The 21,655-nt window shown below is 48.0% G+C and overlaps 1 protein-coding gene across 1 annotated transcript in view; it reads right to left on the bottom strand.

The window, feature by feature from the left end:
- Positions 1–1,150: 1,150 nt before the first annotated feature.
- The window catches only part of ATP6V0C (ATPase H+ transporting V0 subunit c), a 29,717-nt gene continuing 9,212 nt past the window's right edge, over positions 1,151–21,655 (bottom strand). The window contains exons 2-3 of the mRNA XM_063935009.1: positions 3,730–3,913; positions 1,151–2,044 (exon numbers count right to left, since the gene is read on the bottom strand). Of these exons, the coding sequence (XP_063791079.1) occupies positions 1,840–2,044; positions 3,730–3,913 (389 nt within the window). The 3' untranslated portion in view covers positions 1,151–1,839. The remainder of the gene's footprint in view (positions 2,045–3,729; positions 3,914–21,655) is intronic.

Here is a 21,655-nt window from a genome sequence, read left to right on the forward strand (position 1 = left end):
AAATAAACACTTGAGATCAGAAGCTGCCACCCAGTGCTAAATAATGTTAAGGCACGTAGTAGCTGGGCTCAAGCTCAGTGTCCTTAACCATTTCCTGATCTGTAATTTGGAATTGAGGCAGACTAGAGCAAGATGGTTTTCCTTCCAATCGTTACAACAGGTAGACTAATGGGCCCTACACATTTAGCAATGTCAGTGGTTGACGATCTATACTTCATATTGAGAATGGGGCTAAACTGCTGTTGCAACTGTGTGGAAAAACCTCAGTGGTGCAGATTTGTTAATATCCATATGGCAAAGGTCCTCAAGGCACCCCAACAGTCCAGGTTTAAAGTGTATCCATGCTTGGCCACAGGTGACTTAATTAGCCCCTCAGTTAATTTGATTTAACCATCTGTGCTGAGCCATGGCTATACCTAAAACCTGGACCGTTGGGGTGCCTTGAGGACCGCAGCCCTATAGGATTGCAGAAAGAAACCCCTGGGTTGAGCTTTTAGTGCACCTTCTGTGACAGCCGATTCTTTTCTGCAAGCTTTGGACCTAATTCAGTAAGGATTGCCAATTAGCAGAATTTGTAATCCTTTGGATCACATGCTGGGGGGGCCACCCATCACAGGGCAAGGCCTCCCAGAATGCTGCCAGCCGCCCACCCACCAGCAGAAATTGCTATAGCATTGCAATCTCTGCTTAGGAAGTCTCCTGCTGGCGCAGTGTAGCTGCGCCTGGAGGAGACTCGCCGCCATCTTCCCGATCGCAGTGCCCGTCTGTGACCCATGCAGCCGCCGCCATTAACCGCCACTGTTCACACCACCTGTTTGTCCTGCTCCACCCCCACAATGATCTGTCTCCTCCCAGGAAAGTGTTGCCCACCAGCACCCCCATTCCTAATTGACAGGCAAAGGTGATTGCATTTTCTGTGCCCTCCCGCAGAAGATGCAGGTGCATGCGCAGGACAGCGCTGCGTATGTAGCCACATCTTTTTCTCAATTCTGGTTGGCTTGCACACTGATCCAGCCTGAATTAGGCCCTTTATCAACTGTGATCGCTGTAAGTTACCATTGTTCAGCACCCCGCAGGACTCCAATCACCTGCGTCACCACCCTGCAGCGATAGTCACCCCTGTATGTGTGGTAAATAAAGGGACAGCCTGTGTATGGAGAGGTTTTATTTGGAAATGTGCAACCGAGACCCAGCAGTGGGCACATCTGTATCACAAGTCAAGATTTTGCATTTTAAAATATTATTCTGGTCACCAGTTAACACGGACGGGAATCATTTTTCTTCCTTGTATTAAAACAAAAAAACTAGAACAAAAATATAGATATATTGAGACCTCACTCCAATGTCAGAACATTACAGCAATCAAACCAAATTACAACCAGGGAATGCTTAGCACTTACAAGGAGAACCCCACACAGATACAGCTAGAGATTAAATATATATGCAGCAAGGGGAGGAGGGGTGGGGATAAGTTACAGGAGGAAAGAAACAGCTGGCTCTGTTATAAAGTATGAACAATGAAGATTTTTATATTTATAAATAAGACATTGAATGGGGAAAAAAAAAAAAAACACTGCACGCAGAAGGAGTCTGGCGAGGATTGTGGAAGTGATGCCCGCTTCATGCCCAGAACACTGGCATCAGGACCCCTTATTGCCCGAAGTCCATCTGATGAATATAGCTAGAGGGTTACACACAACAGTCACTAACTTACAATTGTGCAGTTACAGGGAGAGAAGGGGGAAGAGAATCTATTGAATCAGGGTGGGCTGAGGATGACTGTACACGAGATAAAACCATTTGTAAGTGGCGACTTCTGGAACGCTGGGAAAGGATCCTTTATTTTGTGGACAAGATGAGGGCCACGATCAGACCGTACAGACCCAAGACTTCAGCAAAAATGAGGATGAGGATCATGCCTACGAATAGTCGGGGCTGTTGCGCTGTCCCCCGCACTCCTGCATCTCCCACAATGCCAATGGCAAAACCAGCAGCAAGACCACTCAAGCCTACACTCAGGCCGGCACCTAGTTGTAAGAAGCTCCTGCAGAGAAAGAAAAAAAGCTTAACGTGAATCTAGTATATGTTTACATTATATGGCAACAAAGCATCTACCCTACAACATACATTGGGGGGAAGGTTTCTAGCCAGGAGCAGTAAGATGTTGGCAGCAGTGCAAGCGCTAGACAGCATCTTGCAGGCTTGCTGCGTTGCAGGCAATGGCTCACCACCAGTTCTAACCTCTCTACAGGTGCCGTAGACAACCAGAAGGAGAACAGGCTGTGGCACTGGTATTCTGGGTCGGAATTGTGACCTCCGGGATCCAGACTACCAGTATTCTAACTGCTCCACAGACAAGAGACAAGTTTTAGGCATCAAGCATAGAATATTGCCAAGTAGTTGCAATGGGCAACTTAACCGGTCTTTAGGGGGTGATCATTATGCCGCTGACAGGTATCCTGGGGACCAACATACCAGTGCTGGTATCCTGCCCGCCAGCACATTCTCCCTCTTGGGGGTCCACAACCCACCGGGGGGAATATAGTGTGGTGTGCAACAAGCCTGCAAAGTGGCTCATTAGCGCTCGCCCAGCTGTCAGTATGCCAACAGTGGGGATCCCAGCGCTTGTATGCTGGCCCCCAGCCGCTCATACTACACCCCTCTTTAGGTCTAATACATCAACCCCGCTGTCTCAGTGAAGTTAAACATCACAATTACTACAGTAAATTGTTGAAGTCTTCAATTGCTGGAGCACTTTCTAGTTCTGTTCTAATCCTTAACCACTTAACGGACAATTATTCAGTTCAAAATAATCCATGACCTTGTTTTAATTTTTTTATTTAAAGTAGTTTAAAAAGCTTACATATTTTATTATATTATGCACATTAGCAGAACAGATCTCCTCGTCAAAAACTGGAGGGCAGTGGGGCAGTATGGTCACATGTGATCCGACCATGCCAGTTAAGCAGTTAAACCAGTGGTTCCTAGTCAGTCCACAAAGCCTTCTTACACAGGTTATCAGGATATCCATTCTGAAGCACTTTAGTGTTACCACCCCCTCCAGATTGGTCTATGTCCTGCACACACACTATGGTCAGGTTTAATACAGCCCAATCTACAACAGATTACAATGATGCACGGGAAGCTTTAGAGTCCGTTACAGTCCAGTGTGGCACTCTAGACCAAACACTTAATAGGGCAGACTCCATTACAACGGTACTTAGTGTTTTATACCCTGGGTTAAGTGTCTCGAGCTGTGAGATTTAGGGATGTCCATAGCCCATTGATGATTCAATATTGATCGTCTATGCCCAATGCTGAATGTTTTGGCCATTGGTGAGAAGCAGATGGTTTCTTTCCATCAATGGTAAACATGGGCCCTATTGGATATTTTTATCATCTTTATGGAGGGTTGCTGCATAGGTCTGGAGATGCTGGCTGTGAACATAATCCCAGAAACACTGCAGTAAGTGCACCTTCAGGGCTAGTCACTGGCAATAACCGTAGCCCTGGACCTTTAACCGACGATCTAAAACCTTGTGGTAAGTCCTGCCCAACTGAGCTTTCCTGCATTCTGCCGAGGACAAGGACCTGTCATTACGGTTTCTCCCTAGAGATTTCCTTACACGTCTCTAGTCCTGCATAAAGTGCACCAAGTGTATACATTGTACATTAGAACTACAGGGTGATAATCAGTCTGCATACGCTTCTGCCTGAGGCAGCACTTACTTGTATAGTGTGATGGTGTCTGTAAGAGAGTTTGCAATAAGCACTGCCACTACCAGTCCATAGATGGCTATGATACCTGCCATAACCACAGGAATGATGGACTTCATGATCAGCTCAGGCCTCATGACAGACATGGCTGCAATCCCTGTGCCACTCTTCGCCGTGCCATAGGCAGCCCCCAATGCTGTGGAGAGAGCGGGAAAGAATTACAGCAGGAAGATGTGCGTCATGCTTTCTGTACCCACACTTACACCCACTTCCCATCCTTTATAGGCAGGGTGATATGAAATGTGTGCTGGCAGGTGCAGAGTAAAGCAGCTAAACTTATACAAACTATTGGGCTCTGCAGGGAAATCCACAAACGCCTAAAATCACACATTTCTGTTTGACCCCTCATTGTTTGTGTCCTAACAATTGAATCAGGTGCAGGTCATAATATAAATAAATCTCCCATTGTGCACTTTCCTTACTGTATTACGTTTTGTTGCTTCAGTCCATAAATCCTGGAGGCAGGACACCTTACTGATGCCATATACCAGAGGGCTGGCAATACAGATTAGGCAGGGGTTTTCAACAAGCAGTCTTCCAGCTGCTGTGGAACTACATATCCCAGCATGCCCTGCCACAGTTTTTGCATGACCCAATAGCAAAACTAACATGGCATACTGGCATGCGTGGCTCCACAGCAGCTGGGGTGTTGCATGACCCTGGTTTAGGGAGAGAACCAGCGATTTGATTTACTCGCGGGATGCCGGCATTCATGTGATGCTGCCGGAACCCCGACCACTCAGGAGACAATTGCCAGAACGCAGATAGACATCCCAAGGGTTGGGGAGGGTTAAAATACTTACCCCATCTGGATCTACAGTGTCAGGATGCCACTGCCTGTCATGGGATTCTAGTCACCCCGACTGAAACCCATCCAAACCACCCAATTGTTAATACACAGTGCAAGACACCACTAGGTCAAACAGCAGCATTTCAGGCTGGCAGCTTGCATTGCATGCCTGAGCGCAAGAGCTGGGAAGCTGCTTGTCCACAGGTGAAGAGCAATGATTGAGTCATTCCGGAGAATATTAAAGTCTGCCTTTAAGGCAAATGTGTATTTCACTGTAAGCTCACATTAAAGGGTAGACAACACTATTACACATATGCTGCAGAGGGTGTAGACACTTAATTTGCATCTTTCCCAAGGATTAATATTGCTGCATGTATTTAGATCACACCTCATACAGATGTGTACACCTGAAACCAAGAGAGCAGGATTCTAGGACTGCATCTACAGAGCTGCCTGCAGCATTTGACGTTTGTAGCAAGAGTCACAAGGATAAATAGCTGTGCACCAGCTCACTACATTATAAAGAAATACTAGGACAGTAGTGTATTACAGGGCACTGTTCTGAGGCAGGTGGGGTTAGCCACATGTCCCTAATCTTACCATATTCATAGAGCCCTCTCAGGTTACATGTGAGGTACCCAACTATACAGGGGCATCTACGGGTCACAGAGACCTATTAATGCTGCACTCCACACATCCTATGGTATATGGTAATCAACTGGCAATGTATGACAAGGGTGAGGAATCCCTTCATGGATTGTTTGAATTGCTTGTGTCTGGAAATACCCATAAGGCATTATTGTAGTACTAAGCCAGCTGTAGCAAAACTACAAGTCTCATCATGCCTTGCCACAGTTTTACTATTAGGGAATGCTGGGATGTGTAGTTTCACAACATCTGGAGAGCAACAGGTTGGCCAGGCCTGTACTAAGCCCTAGTAGCACATAGGCAATACACCCATCTGGCACTTACTGCATTAAACACTTTATAGTCTGAGATAGATGGAGAGATAGAATGTATAGGTCTATCTGGGAAGTAGTGTTGGGATAAGCTATAGACGGATAAGGAACTGCATTCCACAGAGCAGTGGTTTGGTCATACTGCAGTCATGTGACCTGCACAAGGTTCTCCACTTGTTTCACATGACTACAGAGGGGTGGGATGGAACACTTGTAGTGTTACAGTAGCAAGTTACAGTAAGGGCTAGTGTCAGCTTTCAGGCAGAACAATGCATCCGAACAGGCAGAGTAACTGGGCAAGTCTCTACTACACAAAGGGCAGTCACCACTGTAGTATTTAATGTGTCAGATGTATAAGCACACAGTGGCTGTAGAATGCAGCCATCCAAGCTGTGCGGGGTTCTGTGATGGGCTCTGGCTGATGGGACTGGGAGGAGGAGCTGTCCATGGTACAAGCTGGGCTCCACTACCAGTGCACTAACCTCTTATCTTATTAATGACTTTATAGCGCCGAGTTTCAAACATTTTTTAAGCCTCCTCCTGGAGTTTCTCTATTATAATTTCATAGTTTGCTTGGATTTTTTGGCTCTTTAGGAGGGAAGACCATATTTAGAGAATACAAAGACCTCCGTTCTATTTATGAAGTACTGTACAGACCTCTGGAGACTGGAATGCAGTGATTAAGTGCATTTAAGCAAGATGTGCAGCTACTCTAATCCTCTGTCATATGCATTTTGCATTTCTCTACCCTAATGGATTTAATATATCACGTGCGCACAAGTTTTCTAGGCACAGTATAATGGCAATCTATACGCAATTGCTAGAATACATGTTAGGTCACACCATAGATCACACTCCGCCAGTAATAGTATCCATTACAATAGGTACTTTGCATGCATCTGATGCAGGAGCTGCTTGGCTAACTGATGTAGTTACTGTAGCAAATAGAAGTACCTCCTCTGGCTCTGTAATAGCTGGCAACTGGACACCAGGCAGGACTTCTGCTGCCTTTGGACAAATGTATGCCCAGAGAAGTTATTATGATCTAGTTCCTGCCAAAGAGTCATCCTTCTGAGGTACAGCAGTCATAAGCCACCTGGAGGCAAAAGGTGTGCACCTAAGTAACTATCTAGGCAAGCAGAAACACACAAGACTGTCTAATTACAGCTGGTGCTTCTGCATTGACCAACTGTTCCACTCTGTATAGTAATGCACCCCAGAAGAAATCTGTAGCCAAGATGTGACATACACTGGACAGACCAATCCTGACCACTTTCATAGGCAACTGGCCCCATGTGACTTGCTAATTCTCCCATAGGAACAGATGGGACTATTACTGGGTACCTCTGTAAATACAGATAGTAAGTGATCAGTATCTGTGTGCACATGCAGTCACATGGCACAGGGATGCCAGGGAGGGTTCTCCAGAAGCACTACATGACAGCTTGTTAAAAGGTGGACACCCACATGAGGGACCAAACTGATCAATGGTTGCTTGAGCTGTAGGGACAAGCACCCAAACTGTTTAAAGGGCATCCACAAAATCTACTGCACCATAACATCCGACGAGTCACATCTGCAATTCAGTGTTTGGGGCTTGAACTAGCAGACTAGAAAAACACCACAAATACCTGGACTGTAAAATATGGAGCCATTATGTCTGCTTGAGGGACGCAAATGTGTCAAATCCCCTAGCTTTCTGTGCAGCCTCTTTAAAGAGATGTGGCCACTGCACTTTCCAAGCAACAAGGTGACTTGAGTGATAGCAGTAACATCAAGCCAATTTTGTAAGGTATTAGGCTACAAAAATAAGAATTTACTCACCGGTAATTCTATTTCTCGTAGTCCGTAGTGGATGCTGGGGACTCCGTCAGGACAATGGGAATAGCGGCTCCGCAGGAGACAGGGCACAAAATTTAAAAGTTTGACCACTAGGTGGTGTGCACTGGCTCCTCCCCCCATGACCCCCCTCCAAGCCTCAGTTAGGATACTGTGCCCGGACGAGCGTACACAATAAGGAAGGATTTTGAATCCCGGGTAAGACTCATACCAGCCACACCAATCACACCGTACAACTTGTGATCTGAACCCAGTTAACAGTATGATAACGTAGGAGCCTCTGAAAAGATGGCTCACAACAATAAACAACCCGATTTTTTTGTAACAATAACTATGTACAAGTATTGCAGACAATCCGCACTTGGGATGGGCGCCCAGCATCCACTACGGACTACGAGAAATAGAATTACCGGTGAGTAAATTCTTATTTTCTCTGACGTCCTAGTGGATGCTGGGGACTCAGTCAGGACCATGGGGATTATACCAAAGCTCCCAAACGGGCGGGAGAGTGCGGATGACTCTGCAGCACCGAAAGAACTCCAGGTCCTCCTTAGCCAGGGTATCAAATTTGTAGAATTTTACAAACGTGTTCTCCCCTGACCACGTAGCTGCTCGGCAGAGTTGTAATGCTGAGACCCCTCGGGCAGCCGCCCAAGATGAGCCCACCTTCCTTGTGGAGTGGGCATTGACAGATTTAGGCTGTGGCAGGCCTGCCACAGAATGTGCCAGTTGAATTGTGCTACAAATCCAACGAGCAATCGTCTGCTTAGAAGCAGGAGCACCCAGCTTGTTGGGTGCATACAGTATAAACAGCGAGTCAGATTTTCTGACTCCAGCCGTCCTTGAAATATATATTTTCAATGCTCTGACAACGTCCAGCAACTTAGAATCCTCCAAATCGCTAGTAGCCGCAGGCACCACAATAGGCTGGTTCAGGTGAAACGCTACCACCTTAGGCAGAAAATGAGGACGCGTCCTCAATTCTGCCCTGTCCGAATGGAAAATCAGATATGGGCTTTTATACGATAAAGCCGCCAATTCCGACACTCTCCTGGCTGAAGCCAGGGCCAGTAGCATGGTTACTTTCCATGTAAGATAATTCAAATCTACCGATTTGAGTGGCTCAAACCAATAAGATTTGAGAAAATCCAAAACTACATTGAGATCCCACGGTGCCACTGGGGGCACAACCGGGGGCTGTATATGTAGTACTCCTTTTACAAAAGTCTGGACTTCAGGAACTGAAGCCAATTCTTTCTGGAAGAAAATCGACATGGCCGAAATTTGAACCTTAATGGACCCTAATTTGAGGCCCATAGATAAGAATTTACTTACCGATAATTCTATTTCTTGGAGTCTGTAGTGGATGCTGGGGTTCCTGAAAGGACCATGGGGAATAGCGGCTCTGCAGGAGACAGGGCACAAAAAGTAAAGCTTTAGGATCAGGTGGTGTGCACTGGCTCCTCCCCCTATGACCCTCCTCCAAGCCTCAGTTAGGATACTGTGCCCGGACGAGCGTACACAATAAGGAAGGATTTTGAATCCCGGGTAAGACTCATACCAGCCACACCAATCACACTGTACAACCTGTGATCTGAACCCAGTTAACAGTATGATAACAGCGGAGCCTCTGAAAAGATGGCTCACAACAATAATAACCCGATTTTTGTAACTATGTACAAGTATTACAGATAATCCGCACTTGGGATGGGCGCCCAGCATCCACTACGGACTCCGAGAAATAGAATTATCGGTAAGTAAATTCTTATTTTCTCTATCGTCCTAGTGGATGCTGGGGTTCCTGAAAGGACCATGGGGATAATACCAAAGCTCCCAAACGGGCGGGAGAGTGCGGATGACTCTGCAGCCCCGAATGAGAGAACTCCAGGTCCTCCTTAGCCAGGGTATCAAATTTGTAGGATTTTACCAACGTGTTTGCCCCTGACTAAATAGCCGCTCGGCAAAGTTGTAAAGCCGAGACCCCTCGGGCAGCCGCCCAAGATAAGCCCACCTTCCTTGTGGAATGGGCATTTACATATTTTGGCTGTGGCAGGCCTGCCACAGAATGTGCAAGCTGAATTGTATTACACATCCAACTAGCAATAGTCTGCTTAGAAGCAAGAGCACCCAGTTTGTTGGGTGCATACAGGATAACAGCAAGTCAGTTTTCCTGACTCCAGCCGTCCTGGAACCTATATTTACAGGGCCCTGACAACATCTAGCAACCTGGAGTCCTCCAAGTCCCTAGTAGGCGCAAGGCACCAAAATAAGCTGGTTCAGGTGAAACACTGACACCACCTTAGGGAGAGAACTGGGGACGAGTCCGCAGCTCTGCCCTGTCCAAATGGACAACCAGATATGGGCTTTTTTTGAGAAAAAAAACCACCAATTTGACACTCGCCTGGTCCAGGCCAGGGCCAAGAGCATGGTCACTTTTCATGTGAGATGCTTCAAATCCACAGATTTGACTGGTTTTAAACCAATGTGATTTGAGGAATCCCAGAACTACGTTGAGATCCCACAGTGCCACTGGAGGCACAAAAGGGGGTTGTATATGCAATACTCCCTTGACAAACTTCTGGACTTCAGGAACTGAAGCCACTTCTTTCTGGAAGAAAATCGACAGGGACGAAATTTGAACCTTAATGGACCCCAATTTGAGGCCCATAGACACTCCTGTTTGCAGGAAATGCAGGAATCGACCGAGTTGAAATTTCTTCGTGGGGCCTTTCTGGCCTCACACCACGCAACATATTTTTGCCACATGTGGTGATAATGTTGTGCGGTCACCTCCTTTCTGGCTTTGACCAGGGTAGGAATGACCTCTTCCGGAATGCCTTTTTCCCTTAGGATCCGGCGTTCCACCGCCATGCCGTCAAACGCAGCTGCGGTAAGTCTTGGAACAGACATGGCCTCTGCCGCTAAGAAGGAACTTGTTTCAGCAAGTACCATAAGTCCTCTGTGAGCATCTCTTGAAGTTCCGGGTACCAAGTCCTTCTTGGCCAATCCGGAGCCATGAGTATAGTTCTTACTCCTCTACATCTTATAAGTCTCAGTACCTTGGGTATGAGAGGCAGAGGAGGGAACACATACACCGACTGGTACATCCATGGTGTTACCAGAACGTCCACAGCTATTGCCTGAGGGTCTCTTGACCTGGCGCAATACCTGTCCAGTTTTTTGTTGAGGCGGGACGCCATCATGTCCACCATTGGTCTTTCCCAATGGACTACAATCATGTGGAAGACTTCTGGATGAAGTCCCCACTCTCCCGGGTGAAGATAGTGTCTGCTGAGGAAGTCTGCTTCCCAGTTGTCCACTCCCGGGATGAACACTGCTGACCGTGCTATCACATGATTTTCCGCCCAGCGAAGAATCCTTGCAGCTTCTGCCATTGCCCTCCTGCTTCTTGTGCCGCCCTGTCTGTTTACGTGGGCGACTGCCGTGATGTTGTCCGACTGGATCAACACCGGCTGACCCTGAAGCAGAGGTTTTGCCAGTCTTAGAGCATTGTAGATTGCTCTTAGTTCCAGTATATTTATGTGAGAGACGTTTCCAGGCTTGACCACACGCCCTGGAAGTTTCTTCCTTGTGTGACCGCTCCCCAGCCTCTCAGGCTGGCATCCGTGGTCACTAGGACCCAGTTCTGTATGCCGAATCTGCGGCCCTCTAACAGATGAGCACTCTGCAACCACCATAGCAGAGAGACCCTTGTCCTTGTCGACAATTTTATCCGCTGATGCATCTGCAGATGCGATCCGGACCATTTGTCTAGCAGATCCCACTGAAAAATTCGTGCATGGAATCTGCCTAATGGAATCGCTTCGTAAGAAGCCACCATTTTTCCCAGGACTCTTGTGCATTGATGCAGACACTGTCCCTGGTTTTAGGAGGTTCCTGACGAGTTCGGATAACTCCCTGGCTTTCTCCTCCGGAAGAAACACCTTTTTCTGAACAGTGTCCAGAATCATCCCTAGGAACAGCAGACGTGTCGTCGGGATCAGTTGGGATTTTGGAAAATTCAGAATCCACCCGTGCTGTTGGAGCACTACTTGAGTTAGTGCTACTCTGACCTCCAGCTGTTCTCTGGATCTTGCCCTTATCAGGAGATCGTCCAAGTAAGGGATAATTAATACGCCTTCTCTTCGAAGAAGGATCATCATTTCGGCCATTACCTTGGTAAAGACCCTGGGTGCCGTGGACAATCCAAACGGCAGCGTCTGAAACTGATGACAGTTTTGTACCACGAACCCGAGGTACCCTTGGTGTGAAGGGCAAATTGGGACATGAAGGTAAGCATCCTTGATGTCCAAGGACACCATAAAATCCCCTTCTTCCAGATTCGCTATCACTGCTCTGAGTGACTCCATCTTGAACTTGAATTTTTGTATGTACAGGTTCAGAGATTTCAGATTTAGAATAGGTCTTACCGAGCCGTCCGGCTTCGGTACCACAAATAGCGTGGAGTAATACCCCTTTCCCTGTTGTAGAAGGGGTACCTTGATCATCACCTGCTGAGAATACAGCTTGTGAATGGCTTCCAATACCGTCGCCCTGTCTGAGGGAGACGTTGGCAAAGCAGATTTTAGAACCGGCGAGGGGGAGACTTCTCGAATTCCAACCTGTAACCCTGAGATACTACCTGCAGGATCCAGGGGTCCACCTGCGAGTGAGCCCACTGTGCACTGAAATTCTTGAGGCGACCCCCCACCGCCCCTGAGTCCGCTTGTAAGGTCCCAGCGTCCTGCTGAGGCCTTTGCAGAAGCCGGGGAGGACTTCTGCTCCTGGGAAGGGGCTGCTTGCTGCAGTCTCTTACCCTTTCCTTTGCCTCGGGGCAAATATTGGAATCCGCATCGCCTGACCACTGTCGTGTCCATAGACTTCTTCTGGCAGATATGGACATCGCACTTACTCTTGATGCCAGAGTGCAGATATCCCTCTGTGCATCTCGCATATAAAGGAATGCATCCTTTAATTGCTCTATAGTCAATAAAATACTGTCCCTATCCAGGGTATCAATATTTTCAGTCAGGGAATCAGACCAAGCCACCCCAGCACTGCACATCCAGGCTGAGGCGATTGCTGGTCGCAGTATAACACCAGTATGTGTGTATATACTTTTTAGAGTATTTTCCAGCCTCCTATCAGCTGGATCCTTGAGGGCGGCCGTATCAGGAGACGGTAACGCCACTTGTTTGGATAAACGTGTGAGCGCCTTGTCCACCCTAGGGGGTGTTTCCCAGCGCGCCCTAACCTCTGGCGGGAAAGGGTATAACGCCAATAACTTCTTTGAAATTAGCAGTTTTTTATCAGGGGTAACCCACGCTTCATCACACACGTCATTCAATTCCTCTGATTCAGGAAAAACTACAGGTAGTTTTTTCAGACCCCACATAATACCCCTTTTTGTGGTACTTGCAGTATCAGAGATATGCAAAGCCTCCTTCATTGCCGTGATCATATAACGTGTGGCCCTACTGGAAAATACGGTCGTTTCTTCACCGTCGACACTAGATTCGGTGTCCGGGTCTGTGTCGACCGACTGAGGCAAAGGGCGTTTTACAGCCCCCGACGGTGTTTGAGACGCCTGGGCAGGTACCAACTGGTTTGCCGGTCGTCTCATGTCGTCAACCGACTTTTGCAGCGTGCTGACATTATCACGTAATTCCATAAACAAAGCCATCCATTCTGGCGTCTACTCCCTAGGGGGTGACATCACCATTACCGGCAACTGCTCCGCCTCCACACCAACATCGTCCTCATACATGTCGACACACATGTACCGACACACAGCAGACACAGGGAATGCTCTGATAGAAGACAGGACCCCACTAGCCCTTTGGGGAGACAGAGGGAGAGTTTGCCAGCACACACCAAAGTGCTATAATTATATAGGAACAACCTTATATACCGTATTTTTCGGACCATAAGACGCACTTTTTCTCCCCAAAAATGTGGGGGGGAAAGTACATGCGTCTTATGGTCCGAATATGTGTCTTATGGTCCGATTAACAGAGCAGGAGTAAAAACCTTATGGAGCGCTCTCAATGCGCTGGGTGGGAGCGCACTGGGTGGGAGAGGCAGCAGTTACGAGTGTGGGTAGCGGCGGGTCCTGTCTGCTGCTTTGCCGTCATCCGAGAGGCGGCATCACGTGACTCCCCCGCTTCCTCCCCTTGCCTCCTCCAAAGTACTGCTGCCTCGCCGTCATCTGAGAGGCGGCATAACATGACTCCCCCGCTTCCTCCCCTTGCCTCCTCCAAAGTATTGCTGCTGCTGCCTCGCCGTCATCTGTATGTTGTGAGGTAAAAAGGTTCTCGTCAGCTCTGTACTGTGACTATGGCTGTGCTTGTGTGGCTGCCTCTGTCACACACTGTCCCAGAAAAATCTGTGTACCGTATTCTATGTAAATGGCCTGTAAAGCTGATGTCTGTGTCTACAGTATAGATTGTAAGCTTATTACACTATTTGGTTCAGAATATTTTTTTTCCTGTTTTCCTCCTCTAAAAACTAGGTGCGTCTTATGGTCAGGTGCGTCTTATGGTCCGAAAAATACGGTAAGTGTTGTTTCCTTATAGCTGCTTAAATATATATAATATCGCCAAAAAATGCCCCCCCCCCCTCTGTTTTTTACCCCGTTTCTGTAGTGCAGTGCAGGGGAGAGCCTGGGAGCCTTCCTAGCAGCGGAGCTGTGTAGGAAAATGGCGCTGTGTGCTGAGGAGATAGGCCCCGCCCCCTATTCCGGCAGGCTCTTCTCCCGGTTTTTCTGAGACCTGGCAGGGGTGAAATACATCCATATAGCCTCATGGACTATATGTGATGTATTCTTTTTAGCCAGAAAGGTATTAACATTGCTGCCCAGGGCGCCCCCCCCAGCGCCCTGCACCCTTAGTGACCGCCGGTGTGAAGTGTGCCTGAGCGCAATGGCGCACAGCTGCAGTGCTGTGCGCTACCTCATGAAGACTGAAAAGCCTTCAGCCGCCGGTTTCTGGACCTCTTCTTACTTCGGCATCTGCAAGGGGGTCGGCGGCGCGGCTCCGGTGACCCATCCAGGCTGTACCTGTGATCGTCCCTCTGGAGCTAGTGTCCAGTAGCCTAAGAAGCAAATCCATCCTGCACGCAGGCGAGTTCACTTCTTCTCCCCTAAGTCCCTTGTTGCAGTGAGCCTGTTGCCAGCAGGACTCACTGAAAATAATAAAACTATCAAAACTTTTACTCTAAGCAGCTCTTTATGAGAGCCACCTAGATTGCACCCTGCTCGGACGGGCACAAAAACCTAACTGAAGCTTGGAGGGGGGTCATGGGGGGAGGAGCCAGTGCACACCACCTAGTGGTCAAACTTTTAAATTTTGTGCCCTGTCTCATGCGGAGCCGCTATTCCCATGGTCCTGACGGAGTCCCCAGCATCCACTAGGACGTCAGAGAAATAATAAGAATTTACTTACCGATAATTCTATTTCTCGGAGTCCGTAGTGGATGCTGGGGTTCCTGAAAGGACCATGGGGAATAGCGGCTCCGCAGGAGACAGGGCACAAAAGTAAAGCTTTCCGATCAGGTGGTGTGCACTGGCTCCTCCCCCTATGACCCTCCTCCAAGCCAGTTAGGTACTGTGCCCGGACGAGCGTACACAATAAGGGAGGAATTTTGAATCCCGGGTAAGACTCATACCAGCCACACCAATCACACCGTACAACTTGTGATCTAAACCCAGTTAACAGTATGATAACAGCGGAGCCTCTGAAAAGATGGCTCACAACAATAATAACCCGATTTTTGTAACTATGTACAAGTATTGCAGATAATCCGCACTTGGGATGGGCGCCCAGCATCCACTACGGACTCCGAGAAATAGAATTATCGGTAAGTAAATTCTTATTTTCTCTATCGTCCTAGTGGATGCTGGGGTTCCTGAAAGGACCATGGGGATTATACCAAAGCTCCCAAACGGGCGGGAGAGTGCGGATGACTCTGCAGCACCGAATGAGAGAACTCCAGGTCCTCCTTAGCCAGGGTATCAAATTTGTAGAATTTAGCAAACGTGTTTGCCCCTGACCAAGTAGCTGCTCGGCAAAGTTGTAAAGCCGAGACCCCTCGGGCAGCCGCCCAAGATGAGCCCACCTTCCTTGTGGAATGGGCATTTACATATTTTGGCTGTGGCAGGCCTGCCACAGAATGTGCAAGCTGAATTGTATTACACATCCAACTAGCAATAGTCTGCTTAGAAGCAAGAGCACCCAGTTTGTTGGGTGCATACAGGATAACAGCAAGTCAGTTTTCCTGACTCCAGCCGTCCTGGAACATATTTTCAGGGCCCTGACAACATCTAGCAACTTGGAGTCCTCCAAGTCCCTAGTAGGTGCAAGGCACCACAATAAGCTGGTTCAGGTGAAACACTGACACCACCTTAGGGAGAGAACTGGGGACGAGTCCGCAGCTCTGCCCTGTCCGAATGGACAAACAGATATGGGCTTTTTTAAGAAAAAACCACCAATTTGACACTCGCCTGGTCCAGGCCAGGGCCAAGAGCATGGTCACTTTTCATGTGAGATGCTTCAAATCCACAGATTTGACTGGTTTTAAACCAATGTGATTTGAGGAATCCCAGAACTACGTTGAGATCCCACAGTGCCACTGGAGGCACAAAAGGGGGTTGTATATGCAATACTCCCTTGACAAACTTCTGGACTTCAGGAACTGAAGCCAATTCTTTCTGGAAGAAAATCGACAGGGCCGAAATTTGAACCTTAATGGACCCCAATTTGAGGCCCATAGACACTCCTGTTTGCAGGAAATGCAGGAAACGACCGAGTTGAAATTTCTTTGTGGGGCCTTCCTGGCCTCACACCACGCAACATATTTTCGCCACATGTGGTGATAATGTTGTGCGGTCACCTTTCTGGCTTTGACCAGGGTAGGAATGACCTCTTCCGGAATGCCTTTTTCCCTTAGGATCCGGCTTTCCACCGCCATGCCGACAAACGCAGCTGCGGTAAGTCTTGGAACAGACATGGTACTTGCTGAAGCAAGTCCCTTCTTAGCGGCAGAGGCCATAAGACCTCTGTAAGCATCTCTTGAAGTTCCGGGTACCAAGTCCTTCTTGGCCAATCCGGAGCCATGAGTATAGTTCTTACTCCTCTACGTCTTATAATTCTCAGCACCTTAGGTATGAGAAGCAGAGGAGGGAACACATACACCGACTGGTACAACCACGGTGTTACCAGAACGTCCACAGCTATTGCCTGAGGGTCTCTTGACCTGGCGCAATACCTGTCCCGTTTTTTGTTCAGACGGGACGCCATCATGTCCACCTTTGGTATTTCCCAACGGTTTACAATCATGTGGAAAAAACTTCCCGATGAAGTTTCCACTCTCCCGGGTGGAGGTCGTGCCTGCTGAGGAAGTCTGCTTCCCAGTTTCCATTCCCGGGATGAAACACTGCTGACAGTGCTATCACATGATTTTCCGCCCAGCGAAAAGTCCTTGCAGTTTTTGCCATTGCCCTCCTGCTTCTTGTGTCGCCCTGTCTGTTTACGTGGGCGACTGCCGTGATGTTTTTCCCACTGGATCAATACCGGCTGACCTTGAAGCAGAGGTCTTGCTAAGCTTAGAGCATTATAAATTTACCCTTAGCTCCAGTATATTTATGTGGAGAAAAGTCTCCAGACTTGATCACACTCCCTGGAAATTTTTTCCTTGTGTGACTGCTCCCCAGCCTCTAGGGCTGGGCTCCGTGGTCACCAGCATCCAATCCTGAATGCCGAATCTGCGGCCCTCTAGAAGATGAGCACTCTATAACCACCACAGGAGAGACACCCTTGTCCTTGGATATAGGGTTATCCGCTGATGCATCTGAAGATGCGATCCGGACCATTTGTCCAGCAGATCCCACTGAAAAGTTCTTGCGTGAAATCTGCCGAATGGAATTGCTTCGTAGGAAGCCACCATTTTTTACCAGGACCCTTGTGCAATGATGCACTGTTTTTAGGAGGTTCCTGACTAGCTCGGATAACTCCCTGGCTTTCTCTTCCGGGAGAAACACCTTTTTCTGGACTGTGTCCAGAATCATCCCTAGGCACAGCAGACGTGTCGTCGGGATCAGCTGCGATTTTGGAATATTTAGAATCCACCCGTGCTGTTGTAGCAGTATCCGAGATAGTGCTACTCCGACCTCCAACTGTTCCCTGGACTATGCCCTTATCAGGAGATCGTCCAAGTAAGGGATAATTAAGACGCCTTTTCTTCGAAGAAGAATCATTTCGGCCATTACCTTTGGTAAAGACCCGGGGTGCCGTGGACAATCCAAACGGCAGCGTCTGAAACTGATAGTGACAGTTCTGCACCACGAACCTGAGGTACCCTTAGTGAGAAGGGCAAATTTGGGACATAGAGGTAAGCATCCCTGATGTCCCCGGACACTATATAGTCCCCTTCTTCCTGGTTCGTTATCACTGCTCTGAGTGACTCCATCTTGATTTGAACCTTTGTAAGTGTTCAAAAATTTTTTATTTTTTTTAGAATAAGTCTCACCTAGCCTTCTGGCTTCAGTACCACAATATAGTGTGGAATAATACCCCTTTTCTTGTAGTAGGAGGGGTAATTTAATTTTCACCTGCTGGGAATACAGCTTGTGAATTTTTTCCCATACTGCCTCCTTGTCGGAGGGAGACCTTGGTAAAGCAGACTTCAGGAGCCTGCGAAGGGGAAACGTCTCGACATTCCAATCTGTACCCCTGGGATACTACTTGTAGGATCCAGGGGTCCTGTACGGTCTCAGCGCCATGCTGAGAACTTGTCAGAAGCGGTGGAACGCTTCTGTTCCTGGGAATGGGCTGCCTGCTGCAGTCTTCTTCCCTTTCCTCTATCCCTGGGCAGATATGATCTTATAGGGACGAAAGGACTGAGGCTGAAAAGACGGTGTCTTTCTGCAGAGATGTGACTTAGGGTAAAAAACGGTGGATTTTCCAGCAGTTGCCGTGGCCACCAGGTCCCATGGACCGACCCCAAATAACTCCTCTTCCTTTATACGGCAATACACCTTTGTGCCGTTTGGAATCTGCATCACCTGACCACTGTCGTGTCCATAACATCTTCTGGCAGTTATGGACATCGCATTTACTCATGATGCCAGAGTGCAAATATCCCTCTGTGCATCTCGCATATATAGAAATGCATCCTTTAAATGCTCTATAGTCAATAAAATACTGTCCCTGTCAAGGGTATCAATATTTTTAGTCAGGGAATCCGACCAAGCCACCCCAGCTCTGCACATCCAGGCTGAGGTGATCGCTGGTCGCAGTATAACACCAGTATGTGTGTATAAACTTTTTATGATATTTTCCAGCCTCCTGTCAGCTGGTCCTTGAGGACGGCCCTATCTATAGACGGTACCGTCACTTGTTTTGATAAGCGTGTGAGCGCCTTATCCACCCTAAGGGGTGTTTCCCAACGCGCCCTAACTTCTGGCGGGAAAGGGTATACCACCCATAATTTTCTATCGGGGGGAACCCACGCATCATCACACACTTTATTTAATTTTTCTGATTCAGGAAAAACTATGGTAGTTTTCACATCCCACATAATACCCTCTTTTGTGGTACTTGTAGTATCAGAAATATGTAACACCTCCTTCATTGCCTTTAACGTGTGGCCCTAATAAGGAATACGTTTGTTTATTCACCGTCGACACTGGATTCAGTGTCCCTGTCTGTGTCTGTGTCGACCGACTAAAGTAAACGGGCGTTTTAAAACCCCTGACGGTGTTTTTGAGACGTCTGGACCGGTACTAATTGTTTGTCGGCCGTCTCATGTCGTCAACCGACCTTGCAGCGTGTTGACATTATCACGTAATTCCCTAAATAAGCCATCCATTCCGGTGTCGACTCCCTAGAGAGTGACATCACCATTACAGGCAATTGCTCCGCCTCCTCACCAACATCGTCCTCCTACATGTCGACACACACGTACCGACACACCGCACACACACAGGGAATGCTCTGATAGAGGACAGGACCCACTAGCCCTTTGGAGAGACAGGGAGAGTTTGCCAGCACACACCAAAAACGCTATAATTATATAGGGACAACCTTATATAAGTGTTTTCCCTTATAGCATCTTTTTTATATATTTCTAACGCCAAATTAGTGCCCCCCCTCTGTTTTAACCCTGTTTCTGTAGTGCAGTGCAGGGGAGAGCCTGGGAGCCTTCCCTCCAGCCTTTCTGTGAGGGAAAATGGCGCTGTGTGCTGAGGAGATAGGCCCCGCCCCTTTTTCGGCGGCCTCGTCTCCCGCTCTTAACGGATTCTGGCAGGGGTTAAATATCTCCATATAGCCTCCGGAGGCTATATGTGAGGTATTTTTAGCCAAAATAGGTATTCATTTGCCTCCCAGGGCGCCCCCCTCCCAGCGCCCTGCACCCTCAGTGACTGCCGTGTGAAGTGTGCTGAGAGGAAAATGGCGCACAGCTGCAGTGCTGTGCGCTACCTTTAGAAGACTGAGGAGTCTTCTGCCGCCGATTCTGGACCTCTTCTTACTTCAGCATCTGCAAGGGGGCCGGCGGCAAGGCTCCGGTGACCATCCAGGCTGTACCTGTGATCGTCCCTCTGGAGCTGATGTCCAGTAGCCAAGAAGCCAATCCATCCTGCACGCAGGTGAGTTCACTTCTTCTCCCCTAAGTCCCTCGTTGCAGTGATCCTGTTGCCAGCAGGACTCACTGTAAAATAAAAAACCTAAGCTAAACTTTTCTAAGCAGCTCTTTAGGAGAGCCACCTAGATTGCACCCTTCTCGGCCGGGCACAAAAATCTAACTTGGAGGAGGGTCATAGGGGGAGGAGCCAGTGCACACCACCTGATCGGAAAGCTTTACTTTTGTGCCCTGTCTCCTGCGGAGCCGCTATTCCCCATGGTCCTTTCAGGAACCCCAGCATCCACTAGGACGATAGAGAAAAGAGCTTTAAATACAGCAAAAATGGCTATGGCTACTTCATCTTGAACCAGGTAGGGGACTGCAGCATGTCACTTACATTTACAAACATTCCCACCTAGCTCAAGCCAGCGTCAACTCACAACTTCATATTACTGCTATAATCCAACAAAGGGCAGAATGAGCTGCTGCTCTGTGCCCACCAAGGCTTTATTCTCTGCTTGGGGTAGCCAGCCTACACCTGACCACCTGCTACAGCCAAACCCAAGTGTGGCAGAACTGCCCAGCATGTGAAGGGCAATTGGGCCATTTTGGGACAAGTGATGTGGAAATGCCAAGCTTGACCCTGGGTTACTAATGAAATGAGAGCAACTTGCAGGCTACACACAGCACTTCTGTATGTTGGGATACCCATAACTGTACACAGGTTCCAGGACACAGCTGCTATAGCAGGCCAATGCCACTGCAGAGAGGACCCCAGACATGCTGCAGCAAGATGGATTCTGAGAAAGACCTCTATTACAGCAGCTCACTAGCCAGAGTGACTTCTCAGACACGTCTATGGTCTAACAGCAGCAGATATCTGCCAACATGCAAGCCATCCCATATACATTGCAGACCTACCTGACAGTAAAGCATGTCCTGCTGGAATAAAGGTCTCTACAATGGCAGAGTTTATCAGTGTGCCACTTCTATGCTGCAGAACAGCCATCTATTTTACACATTACCCAATAGTTACTTATAACCTAGGTTTTGTTTGTTTTAATCAAGGTTATTAAATTGAGCCAGAGGTCGAGAAACTGAACAGACATGCAAATCTCTAGTATGTGCAGGATGAATGCATATTCTATAGCCTATTATAGGACACAGAACAGGAGAGGTGCACCCTAGTAGCCATTGAAACTTGTTACCTTCAAGCCAAAATAGGCATGTTACTTGGTGATAGAGGAGTCAGTGACTATATAGATTGTATGTGGCTGAAGACTGGTACAACACTAATGGTGTGTACACAGATTCTTACGAGTTTGACTAATCAAACTCATAAGAAAAGTTAGTGCATATTGCAAGGTGAAAGACACCTTGCGATCCTGATGCAATGCCCCGTGCGGTCAGCATTGCAAGCCTAGATAGACTGGGCAGGCAAGTCAATTTTGACTCTTAGAAAAGATATTCAAACTTGACACTTAGCCAAAATCGCGCAGTCATGTGCTTGTGATGCCGACCTAGCCCCTAGCGCATAGTGAGAATCTGGGTTAGCCCAAATCTCAGTGGGGTCGATTCAATTCGGCAACTTATGAATAGCACCGGGAATTAGCTCCCGACGCTATTCAATTCAGCTCCAGTTAAGTCGGCGATGGCCCGTTCTCGCCGACTA

This window comes from Pseudophryne corroboree, chromosome 7 (genome assembly GCF_028390025.1).
Source record: "Pseudophryne corroboree isolate aPseCor3 chromosome 7, aPseCor3.hap2, whole genome shotgun sequence".
Taxonomy (NCBI): Eukaryota; Metazoa; Chordata; class Amphibia; order Anura; family Myobatrachidae; genus Pseudophryne; species Pseudophryne corroboree.